The sequence below is a fragment of the Megascapheus bottae genome, chromosome 33 (genome assembly GCF_031878675.1).
Source record: "Megascapheus bottae isolate mThoBot1 chromosome 33, mThoBot2.hap1, whole genome shotgun sequence".
Taxonomy (NCBI): Eukaryota; Metazoa; Chordata; class Mammalia; order Rodentia; family Geomyidae; genus Megascapheus; species Megascapheus bottae.
Window position 1 is genome coordinate 5,284,602 of NC_143541.1, and position 12,947 is coordinate 5,297,548.

The window sequence follows — 12,947 nt, forward strand, 5'->3', positions numbered from 1 at the left end:
AAAATATATGAAAAAAAAGAAAGGCAGGCTTCAATATAATGAGTGACTGTTGTCCTTAATGTACTATGTTATCTCTCATCTCTTTTGCTGTCACTTGGTTATTTCATATTGTTACAGTATTTCACCTGGTTATCTGATATATTGTATATATGCGTATTTGGTTATTTGAAGTCGGATAGGGAAGGGAGGAAAAGAAGATGAGGGGCAGGGGTAGGGGCAGAGAAATGGGGCCCAAGACATGAGAGAGGGTATCAATGTATGGGAAGTAATGCATCTTCTATCTGGTGACCATAATGTAATCCTTCTATTAATTACAATAAAAATACATGAAAAAAAAAAGAAAGGCAGGCTTCAGGGTGAGGGAGGGAAATGGGGACCGAAACATGAGAAGGGGTATCAATGTTTGTGAAGTAATGCACCTTCTATCTGGTGAATATAATGTAATCCTTCTATTAATTACAATAAAAATATATGAAAAAATAAAAATAAAACAGATTAGAGAAAAAATAGATAAGAAAGAAAGGCAGGCTTCAGAGGGTACTTGGTCTGGGAACCCAAGAGTTTGGGGAAGATTGAATTTTTTAAGAAAAAAGTCTTCCAGGTTCAATTCCTTGGTACCACATACGTAGAAAAAGCCAGAAATGGTGCTATGGCTCAAGTGGTACAGATCTAGCCTTGAGAAAGTCCAAGGACAACTCTCAGACCCTGAGCTCAAGCCCCCAGACTGGTAAAAAAAAAATTCTTATTTTTTTTATAGATTTCTACAAAACCATACCGAAGAGAAGACTCTGACCCTGACCCAACTATTACAATCAAACAGTAACTGAGGAAGGAGTCAATGGCCCATTTCATCTTAAGTAGAAACTTGGAGAAGACTAAAATCCTTCCCATCTTAGTTTTCCTATACAGAACCCAGAGCCGGTTCTTTTTTTTATTCACACTTTTACTCCTGTGTCCAAAACAGTGTCTAATTTTTCATTAAATCTATTTATATGTGTGTGTGTGTATGTATCTCTACAGGAATGAATAAGTGGGCAGGCACAGGTTATGTTCCAATGCTATCAGGGTTAACAAATCTCAGACATCATTTCCTTCTCAGAGTTTGTGAGCCAGTAGTATTAATTGGCAGGCTGGCTCTGGTTGGGTGAGAATGAGAAGGAATGAGTGAGAAGGAACAGAATCTGTTTCTGCCTAGTCCCTCAACATTCCTCAGTTGCCCTAGGCGCAAGACATCACACTCTCTTCTATCTCCCCATCCTGCCATATAGGCCCCAAGATAGCACCAAGAATAACAGCTTTCTCCCACTCCTACCCAGAAAATGAGCACCAACAGGGAGTTTTTCAAGATGAATTAGAATCTCGTTTCCTTCTAGAACAATCTAGCCAAAAACTCTGACCCATGATAGAGCTTACCATATAAATTGATGTATCGAATGCAGCTCTCGACGACAAGTGGTATAGCTTGTCCTGAATCCTTAAGGAAAAATAAAAAATAAGACTTCTATTAGGCTGGGCAACCACCATAAGCAAAAGACAATGCAAGCATGGTATCAATAAGCCAGAATATTAGTGCCATCAGATTAGTAAGAAAACAAGCAAGGAAAGGCTAATCTTAAAGTGTCTACAAACAATTACCACAGAGTCTTCTGTTCAGTGCAGAAAAAGGCATAGCTATAACCATTTTAAAGAAATGCTCTCTTCTTACCCAGCTGCAAGGAATCTGGGTTCAGGCATGGGCAAGGGGCACAGACCCCACCATAGGGAGTGGCCTGGAGCACGACCTTGTCTTATGCCCTGCCTCCCTCCACTTTGCCCCAACTCAGGATCTTCTCCCAGTGCTCAGGGATAAAAAGGCAGGATGAAGCCGGGCACTGTGGCTTATGCCTGTAATCCTAGCTACTCAGGAGGCTCAGGTCTGAGGATCAAGGTTCAAAGCCAGCTGGGGTTCTTATCTCTAATTAACCACTAGAAAACTGGAAGTGGCTCTGTAGCTCCAGGGATAGTAGCCTTGAGCTGAAGAGCTCAGGCACAGCACGCAGGCTGAGTTCAAGCCTCATGACCCCCCCCCAAAAAAAGGTAGGATGAGCATCTCATCCCATTGCATGCCAGAAATAAGAACAAAGTGTGTGTGGAGGGGGGCTCTAAGGAGGAAAGGCTAGTTCTACAAGCCTATGACACTGCAAAATAACATCCACATGCATGCTTTCATAGTAAGCACGTTTAAGTAGTTCTGGAAGTTGCTAATGTCAGCCAATGGCCATCTAGTAGTTATCTTAGTCAAAAAGGCTGAATAAGATCTAAGTATCATATCAAGGATGAAGGCATATTTAATTTCTTCTTAGGCTAGTCTACACTCACAATGGCTGGGTGAGGGGTAATTTCCTCTGGCTTCCCGGGATTACTTGATCTCTCTTATTATTTCAGGTCACTTAAAACGCATAAAATGTATTTCAATTTTTTAAGGGACCAAATTAAACAGCTAGCCCCCTCAACATGTGAGGAAACAGCAAGGCAAATGTAACATGTTTTTCTAAAAACAGCACGATCAGATGTTCTGGCTTCTCCACGCCCCACCTATGAATTCTGTCTTTAAGGGCAGTGGAAAACAGGAAAGGAGAGGGACCTTCATCAGCAACAGGCAAAGTGAGCATTGATCTGGAATCTGGATCTAGAGGCAGCTTCCATTCAGTTGCAGAGGGCTAACAGGCCTTTCTAGTAAATACCTGGTTCCTGGTTCGAGCATTTCTTCTTCCTCTGATAACAAAAAATAAACAGGCAGCAGAGCAGGAGAAAAAGAAAAGATTATGCAGGAATAAGATCAGTTAGAGTAAGCAGATCCTTCAGAGTCCGTGAATGCCGAAATGCAATGGCAGCCAGCAAAGATCCTGGGGTATCTGTCTGTGGTAGGGTTGCCCTGAGCCTCAGTGCCTCACACAACTTCTGGGAGCTGTCCCCAGCCAGCCCTGGCTTCCCTCCAAGTCACCAGCATTGTGGGATCTTTCTCAGTCACTGTCAGTGAATAACTGTGCACTGAACTCATTCCCAGTTCCATATCTAACTCTCAAAAAAAGGGACTGGTGACTCACCAGAAGAGCTCTTTGAACACCATAAGGTAATCCCAGCAGTCCAAGAAAGGAAAAAAAACACTCTGTCCCTGAATTCAGCTCAGGAAACCTCCAGTTTTTTTTTAAATCCAACTTTACAAGATCTCCTTGGATGGGATCTTGTAAATCACATGTGATTTTGCAGATCACATGTGATTCCAGATTCCAAACAGCTACCATGCTTTCCTCCCCAATACCCTGGGTATTTTTACCCAGACGGAAGCTTAACTGTGTTCTCCTTCCTTCCTCTGACCCCAGTCTGGCACTGAAACACTGCCACTGCCAGGAGCACAGAAGCTGAGAAGCCTGGAGGAGGGAGGACAGGCAAATTGGAATACTGTCATGACGCTGGGGTGGCCTGCGTCTCTGCGTTCACTACAAGTCACTCAGGGGAGTCTGTCTATGCTTTCGTGTCATGTGGGCAGTGGGCCAAAGTTCTAGAGTTGGAGCCCAGTCTCCTTCAGGCTCCATGAGGAAGCTGAGCTCAGAACCTGAGAGATGTGTGATTTCCAGGCGGAGCCACGTCTCAGTATCCAGAATCACCTGTTCACTGTCACACTGGCTAAAAACTGAATCCCACACCAACCAACAGCCTGGTCCTGGGGGGATCTAGAAGCAATGTCCTAAAATTAATAATAATGATGATAGGTGAGACTTACATAGCACTTATGACATGCTGCCACTACTCTCCAATATACATTAGTTCATTTCCTCCTCATCCCATGGGGATAGATTCATTATTACTCCCTTTGTACAGAGGCAAGGTGGGGATTTTACACCAGCCCTTTCAAAATGGACTCCTAGTAAAAAATGGTGTCTCCTTCTGTCCAAGAAGAGAAAAACAAATCAAGAATTTTTTAAGGGTTGATTAAGGCAGAGTCCAATGAATTCTCGCAACACTTACGGTTAACTTTGGGTTGCTTCCTTGTGCTTCTAAACCATCATAATCATGGTGTCCTAGTGGCATTATTGGGCCGACAGTCTTTCCACAGGTACAGTTTTTGAAAAGTTAGGAACTCTTACTTGAATGATTTTCAGAGTGCATGAACATTATAATTGAAGGAGCAAATATGTTCTACCACTCTGCATTCTCTGAAAGTTAATAATCCTCCAGAGTAAAACTGTGCTGTGTGTAGCTTTGATGAACCAGTTCACATTAGGTACACAGTTCAAGTCTGTTGAACTTTACTGATTGTAGGTGACACACATAGAGTCTGATTATACAGATATGCAATCAGGCTTAAAAGATACACTTCCTTTTCCTCAGTGACTAGTTTGGACTGAACAGAGACTTTGCACATATTCCAACGAGGCTGTCATTGTTCAGGTACTTTGGGTTGCCCATCTTTCCAGAGCTGGTTGGCCAGGACCACCATACCATGCTCCCACTTGCCATTTTGTATCAAGAGTGGGGTCACAAAACTAAGCTTCCAATGGGGCTTTGTACTCCAAAACCCAAAGTGTCCACAAAGTGCTGACACCAATAAGAAAAGCTATGCAATGGGTTCTAAAGATTGGCAAATAGCCATTGTCACAGTGCAATAATGTTCTCAATACAAAGGTGGCTTGCCTACCTAACTACCCTGCAAAGGGCAAACACTCATATCGTGGAGTAAGCTCTGATATGCCACTCGGGAGGGATGAAGACAAATTACTTTTTATAGTTACACATTCGTTATTACCAATACCCAAGTGAACACCTAACTTTCAACTACTATTAGCTAAGAGTTTATCATGTCCAAGTGTTCTGACCCAATTCCAAAGACCAAAGCAAATCAGGGTAGATACCCTGCCCGGAAGCTCTGGCTCTTTCAGCCCCTCCCCTCGGGGGTCTCACTCTTTTCTTCATTTCTCTCCTTTCTCTTATCAGATGTGTCACTGAGCTCTTCTTGCTCTATACACTCTGAGTCTTGCTACTTTGGGTATAACTTCCAGGTCCTCAGCCTGATCTAACCTAATCTCTCCATTTACTATAGTGAAAACATCCCAGGCTCTGTGCTGAGCTCAGTGAGAGCAAATGGTTGGTCCTTTCTAGGCTGGGTCTTGAATGAGGGAGAAGGGAAGATGAACAGAGAGAGAGATCCTTTGACATAATCCTACGCCAGGGCTTTTGGTCATATGGTTGCTCTTTCCTGGTGTTCCCTAAAGGACCCCTCCTTTTGGATAGTTCTCTTTGGATATTCTGTTCTCTTAGGCACCCTAAAATAACCCTTATTGTTCCTGTCCCTGGACAATTCCAGCATGAGTCCTACTCTTCTACACTCCTTTCTTCCCACTTTTTTTTTTTTTTGCTGATACTGGGTTTTAAATTCAAAATCTTGTGCTTGCTAGACAAATGCTCTATCACTCAAGCCACATCATTAGCTCTCTTTCCCTCATTCTGTCCCCACCACTCAATCTATAGACAGAGACAGTTTGAGGCATACGTGGTCACCCTGTCTGTCCCCTTCCATGCCTTAGACTGTGCCTGTAGTCTGTCCCTCCAGTCCTGCAAGTTCTGTAAAGCACCCTATTTGAGGATGAGGGATAGAGGGACAGCCTCATGACTCCAAATCACCAGTAATGCCCTAGAGCCTTTACTTTTCTCCTGTTTGATCAGCCTCTTCCCTACCCCACACTGGCGGTTGAAGGTTCTCAAGTACTGGCAAGGAATTGCCTCTTCCACCTCCTTAAGTAATATTAAAAATGCACCTCCCTTCCCCAGGCGCCCCCCCATTCATTTTCCTTGCAACTTCATCACTATCTAAGTCTTTCATCATTTTTTCTGAGCTACTTGATTTTGTAGCCTTTACATCAAAAAAAATGAGAAACTTGGGAAGCTGAAACACTATAGTTTCTTAGTTTAGGTCCGGTATAAAGAGTTAACCTAGAATCCTAAAGGGACTACCTCAACTATTCTGCCATTTCCCAAACCAATTAACAAGAAGGAAAACCCAGGAGGAACTTTTCTCACACAAATTGCGTACCTTTCATCTGCAGGAATTTGCTCAATGTACAACCACAACAATAACAAAAATCACTTGTATAGAAATAGTTGACCCATAGGTGTTCCTTTGTGTTGCTCTCAGTGCCATTACATGATGGGATTTCCCCAACTTCCCCTTCTACTGCTGTGACAGTAGCTTCTTGCAGCAAAGATGGCTGGCTGGGACCACTACACTGATGGTTGAAGCTCACTGATCAAATATTTCCCCTAGGGCTGAGAATCAGGGACAGTACTAAGGGCCAACCGGCCAAAGGCAAAGCATCTCTAAGGAAAAGTCTTCACTGAAGCTAACTTAGGTGCAGTGGAGATCTAGCTGAACAGGGCCTGTTAGATGCAGGTTACTGTCAGGACAACGGAGGGGAAGAGAGGCTGCCATTACATTGGGTGCATTTGCGGACTCCACGGCTCCCCAGAAAGTACCTTAATGAACGTTTCCATACTGCCGTTAAAGAGTTTATGGCTATACACTGAAAGAGGCCTAGGTCTCCTCATTTTCTGTGGTTTAGGGGGAAGACAGGGGGGCCTAGGGGAAAATGGAACAAAAGAAATCAAGAAAGCAAACCAACAAAAACACACAACTGGGAAAGATGCTCTTAAAACCCATAACTGGAGAACATAAAATGCAAATGGAAGTCCCTGGCCCCCCAGCACATTGGTTCCAACGTTCCATCTGAAGGCCTTTGGATGTTTTGGGTGATCTACATTTACCCATAATGCCAAGCAGGATCAATACACACATAACACAAATGCATTCTAAATTATGGGCAGAGGGAATCGTGTGTGTCCAAGAAACCAGTAAGCTCCAATCAGAGGCTGGCATCCTGCAGAGCTGACCAGATAGTGGGGCTCAGTGAAGGAGGCTATAATCCGGAGTTTAAGAAAGCAAGAGACTTTCAAATGAGTGGAAAGTTTAATTTTCAGTATTTTGGCTGAAATCCATCATTAAGTCTCAACTGCCAATGTTGCAGGGTTCTCATCTTCCTAACGCCTCTTAGCATTTCAAATGGACTTGGCTATTCACTACTTCATTGCTTTGAGAGACAGACGATATTCTCATTCCAGAGATGAGGCAAGTGATGGTGGGAGGGAGGCTGTGGCTCTTCTGAAGTCCGTAGGTGACTCAGGATGAAAATACCTTGTTCTTTAGTTAAGTGTGCTTATCATTAAGAATTTTCAATCCGCTGCCCACAATTAATGTATTATCAACTCTGTGCACATGGCACTATGTTACTGCAGACACTGAGGCCCAAAGATGAGTATGGGCAGGTCCTAAGCACAAGTCTCTTGGCTCAAGGCCAGGGTGTTTTCTCCTAGGTCATATAGTCATGAAGCCTTGGTATACCTCGCCACTTCCAGATGAGGGCTCAGCTACCCCATCAATCCCTGTGATGGGATCAAGTTGAAAGTGTCTTGCTTTACTTTAGGATCTCCATTCCCCATGTTCCACTCTTGTCCACAGGGAAGGAAAACCACATCACATAGTTCACTGGAAACAATGAAACACCCACAAACACTAGACCCAGTTCCAGAATTCTTCACCATGCATATGCCTATGTTGGCTTATTTGCTCATTTCATCATCCAAAGTGGCCTAATTCAATGCTGCCAACCTTTGGAACAAAGAGCTTTTTAAGATTAGTAGGGGGTTCCCTACCAAGACAAGTTCTAAATGGCTTGGTTCAAAATCTGGGGAGCAACAATGGAGACTCAGCCAGACACAAATCCATACATGACAAGCAAAGACCTGCCCTCCCCCCCTTCCAGTCTTGACTGGTCTCTGTGCTTGGACAAGAATCTTATGGACGATGGAGTTGCTCATGATAAATGAGGACCGTTCTAATTCTTTCTGAGTTTGTTGTATGTGTGTCTCTCACCAACCAGCATCATCGGGAACCCAAGCCAACTCCTTCTAGGTGTCTGAGTGTTGAGCAAATGCTGCCAGCTCCAAGGCCATGCATGGGCAAAGACATAGTTGAGTCTAAATAGCATGCCATCCAAACAATAAAACCAAAATAACAGCACAAACCAAAAATTGGAGAAGAAACAACAGGCAAGATTACATCTAGCCCATATTGGCTCTATGTCAATTTGGTTAGCTAAGTCCATGTCATTTCTTTTTCAAAACTACTTATTCTGGGAGTATGTCTGTATGTAACAGAGGGGTGAGATTTTGTACCATGGATCTTCTTTTGAATTTCCAAATGCAAAAGTCAGAACTGTGACTGAAGGGCATAAATTTTTTGTAAGTTTGGCAATAAGGAAGAATTTGAGGATAGCAACATTGTCACCTTGTTTTCCTAATGTTTGGCATTTCCACATAATTTCTTTATCTCACGTTGTATGACCTTATTACAGCTGTATTACAGTAGAAAGCGATTGCTAAACCCATTTGACATGTAAGGAAAATGAGGCTATGTGAGATTAAGAAATAGTTCTGTGGTCATACAAATAAAATGTAATTGAAGCTGAGGAGTGGGCAGCTCTTCCTACTCAAAGTCCCAGTGTAAATGTACAACTGAGAAAGTGACTTCATAAAACAGCCAGCAGTATCACTAAATTATCTGCTAAATTCTTATGGCTGGCACAAGTCTAGACTTAGTGTAGGCAAGAGACAATCAGTATTAAAATCCCTGGAATGCCCAACTGGAGGGCTTAAGTCCTAAGAAATTTCTGGGGTTTAAACTTTAAAAAAAAAAAAGAAATAAAAGAAAATAGGCTATGCTTTCCCATTTTATCCTGCCCTATCCAGAGAGCAAAGGAAAGTTTTAATCCCCTTAGGATTTCTTTCTTTCGCCATGCTCGGGGACTGACTGGAATCTGACAAGGAAACATAGCTATCCCAACTCTTTTTTGCATGATATCAGATCTGTATCAACTTACTGAAATGCTGGGTGGGGCACAAAGTGGGGAGCAGGGGGACAGCTCAGCCAAGGAAAGTGGGGCAGCCTAAGCCTTCCATCTCTTCTGCTGCTCAGTTGCAGAGCAAAAAAAGGAAAGAAAGAGAAAGGCAGGGAAAACAGGAACAGAGAAAGCCACAGAGAGGAAGAAAGAGAAACCAGAGACCAATGTCCCCTTTCTGTCTTTCAACCCAGATATGAAAATCAGCATATGTTGACAACATGGGAGTTGACTCAAAAATCAGTCTGTCAAAAGAATGGTAATTAAGAATTTCCCTAGGTGACCCAATCGATGTGATATCCATAGCCAAAATGGTGGCCACACTGAAGTTGAGTGGAAGTCAAGCTCTTAGAGGTTGTGAGTATGTATTGAATTGCATCTGTTCGGACATACTGTCAAATGACATACTGTCAGCAGTCTCTAATCCAGATTGTGGGACTGTGTCAACCTAAATTAGGAAAGCCAAACTTTCTTCAAAGCATAATAATTAAAATTTTTTTTTCATCTTGCTTGACCCTTTATAATATCATTTTTCTTTTCTCACGGTCCTGAGGATTAAACACGGGGTTTTGCACTTGCATGTGTTATATGAAGGTTCTATCTTTCAACTATAACCCTAGCCTTTGGTGTTTTGAGACAAGGTCTCACTACCTAGCCCAAGCAAGCCTTGATCCTCCTGCCTCTGCTTCTTATCATCCCAGCTACTAGCTGGAACTACCCCACCACACCCAGATTACAATATGCTTTTAAGTATATTTTCACATCTGGCCAGCCTAAATTACAGGGCTATTAAGAATTTGGGCCATTCAAAGATAAGGTTCTTAAGCATGAGAAAATATAACATGTTGCAGACTGTATGCAAAAACTAGTCAATCTATATAAAGTCAAGAGCAACTTGTAGGAGGGAATCGGCCCAAATGCTTGTCCCAAATGACCCCACCATGTGTGAGTCTATGGAAGACACCGAAGGCCAGAGTACAGAGACATCCCACCCAAAGCCTTGCAGATTCATTCATTTCAAAACCCCTTCCAAGTTGGCAGTGAGGTCCACAATTTAAAGAATGGCTTTGGAAGTAAAGGGAGGCTTTTACTTTAGTAACAAACTTGCTTTTGAACTTGGCCAGGAGCCAAGAGCACATTGGACTAGATTCTCCATTTAGTGCAGGCTATCTAAGTGGGAGGTCTACTAATCTGAGCATGGCTTTCCCAGGCCCTAGGTCAAAGAGGGTGTGGAAGACACATCTCAGAGGGATTTATTTAAAAAAGAAAAAGAATAAAGAAACCTGCCCTCAGCTTTTCCCTGAGATACAGCCTGAAACCTGGCCAAGGAGATGGATCATAGATCTCTTCTCCCAAATTTTGCTTGAAAAATCTCCTTGTGCCTGCGGTCCTGAAGATTAGGATGCAAGAGGGTGTTTGCAATGGCTTCCTGAGTCCCCCATCTGTTTTGTTATTTGCGGACTTGGGTGTAAAATATGGCTTTTCTTGCTTTGGGGGACTATACCAGCATCTTCTTGCCAGAGAAAAGGGAACAATAACAAGTTTGTTTCTGAAAGGTTCTTCAAAAGTGACCCTGCACATCTGTTGCTGCATTTGTGAGAAGTCCCTTGCCTGGCAAGAATCATCCTCATGTTCTCTATTGCTTAGCCCTGAAGGAACAGTGAACAGGCTGCATTTCTGCAGGGTCCTGTGTCTCTGGACCAGGCACACATAAACTCTCTGCTTCACTTGCTCCCTTCCCAAGGAGCATGGGAGAGTTAACTGTTTTTCATTAAATTTTTTTTTTTTTTTTGGCCAAGTAGGACAGCTTTCTAGGATACTGGGCCCCTGGAAAGAACTTGTGGGAAGGAAAGAATGTCATCCCTTGGGCCCAGTGAGTGAGGCAAAAAGCAGCTTCCGATAGCCACCCAGGGCCAAGTGCAGCAGACTTGCTGGCCTTGGGTCCAGCAGCCAGATTCACATTGGGCAGCGTGAGAGCTCTGCTGGGAGAGCTCACACAGGGTTCACCCGGTGTGGTGACATCTGCTTAAAGATCAAATCCCTCTGAGCCAGGAGCGGTGGCTCACGCCTCTAATCCTAGCTACTCAGGAGGCTGAGATCTGAGGATCAAAGGTTCAAAGCCAGCCAGGCACAAAACAACCTGAGACTTTTATCTCCAATTAACCTCTAGAAAACGGGAAGTGGGGTTTGGCTCCAGGGTAGGGTGGCAGCCTTGAGCTAAAGAGCTCAGGGACAGCACCCAGGCTGAGTTCAAGCCCCATGACCCACAAAAAAAAGAAAAAAAAAAAAGATCAAATCCCTCTGAAAGGCATGGCGCTCACTGGCTCTGGTCTACTCAGGGAAAAGCACACCGGGAAAGAAATGCCAAACAAGCTGACAAGCTGGAGAGCGAGGAAGCAGAAGTCCCCATGTGTTAACTTTCTCTGTCAGCCCCATCCAAGTGTTCATGAAACCCAAGCTAGGGTGTGGGCACAGCAGGTTTGTTGGCAGTGCAAGTGTTCAGCGTACCACTTTGTGTATGCGCATGCGTGTGCCTAGCTCTGCGCAATACCAGCCGACCCCAAAGCCTTGGCAGAGGGGCCCAGTGAGGGTCCAGCCACCGAGACCGGGACGTTTGCTCAGCAGCCATGTCACAGACAGGAGAGAGGGAACCAGCCATCCTGCAGCCTCCACCCTCTACTGGACACCCCCAAGTCTACATTTGCCTCCCACCGAGCCCACAGTGCAAGGTGAAATGCATGGCTGACCCACAGCACAAGAACCCCATGGCCAGCCTGGGGATGCAGCGTTATCAGTCTAATTCCAGGACAAGGCATGCAGCCTCCGTAGTAACTGCCCCCCACTTCTGGTAGCCCCCGCCCTCCTCTCCCCCACCTCATCCTGCTCAGACCTCAGGCAGCTGGAACAAGAAAATAAGGTCCTCCAACTCTCACCTGGTGGTGCCGCATTCTGCTCTCTCTCCTAGGGGGGAAAGCATAGGGTGTTTAATTGGTTTACCTCCAGAGAACATTCATCTTTTCCTTAAAACAAAAAACAAAAGGATTCTTTGTGCCCACTTAGAGTCACTCTGTTCCCACCTCCTGCCCCATGCAACCAGTGGGAATGTCTGCCTACATAGTACAGAAACACGAGTGCTCAGCATGAAGTCTTTTGCATGTCGTTTTCTTCACTTGAAGTATTTTTGAAATTCACCCAGACAGTATGGTTCCTGTAACTGGCTCGTTTTGTACTGGGTCGGGAGGGGGCGGGATTGCTGGCTCTAGATTTTGTACTTCAAGCTTTGTACTTGCAATCACAGCTGGTGGTCATCACTTGAGCTCCCCCTCTGTCTTCCTCTACCTCCAGGTTGGGCTTTTTGCTGGCTAATTAGTAATGAGTCTGCCTCCTCAGGCTCTGAACCTCCATCCTCAAATCTCAGCCTTCTGAGATCTGGGATCTCGAGCTATGGGTGTGAGTCACTAGCACCTAGTCCCACTCATTTCTGTGATGTAATGATCGCCATTGTGTAGATGTCTACCGTTTCCTTATCCAATTGTTTTCTTAGTCTCTCAAACCTGAGCGCTCCTCAAAGCACTGTTTCTCCCTCGGGCCCCAAATCTACTCCTAACCAAGTCTTCATCCTTTCAGAAAATGGACCACCACTCCCCTGGTGGAGTCCATCTAAGAACTCCCCTTAAAAGTGCTTTTCTTCTGAACGTAAACCATCCCACTTTCCTCCTTCTCAACACTTCCTTCTTGGTGCAGGTCTCTACTTTGGACCCCCATTCTTTTAACTGGATTTCCTATCCCACTATTCTCCACTCATGACTCAGCAGCCAGAGAAATACCTTCAACTCTGAATCACCCCCTATAGACCCTCTCGTTTGGCAGAGCTTCCTGCACACAACATAAAACGCAAGCCTCCCTAAATCCTTTGAGATCTTCTGACTATCACTCGACTACCCCATCGGTGTGGACCTC

The 12,947-nt window shown here is 44.3% G+C and overlaps 1 protein-coding gene across 3 annotated transcripts in view; it reads right to left on the bottom strand.

The window, feature by feature from the left end:
• The window catches only part of Srgap3 (SLIT-ROBO Rho GTPase activating protein 3), a 169,320-nt gene that overhangs the window by 22,551 nt on the left and 133,822 nt on the right, over positions 1-12,947 (bottom strand). The window contains exons 11-14 of one of the 3 annotated variants that reach the window (XM_090323890.1): positions 11,921-11,948; positions 8,970-9,056; positions 2,724-2,754; positions 1,414-1,474 (exon numbers count right to left, since the gene is read on the bottom strand). In XM_090323890.1, the coding sequence (XP_090180016.1) occupies positions 1,414-1,474; positions 2,724-2,754; positions 8,970-9,056; positions 11,921-11,948 (207 nt within the window). Of the gene's footprint in view, positions 1-1,413; positions 1,475-2,723; positions 2,755-6,510; positions 6,614-8,969; positions 9,057-11,920; positions 11,949-12,947 lie in introns of all 3 variants that reach the window. The other 2 variants (XM_090323892.1, XM_090323891.1) reach the window with 2 other exon arrangements.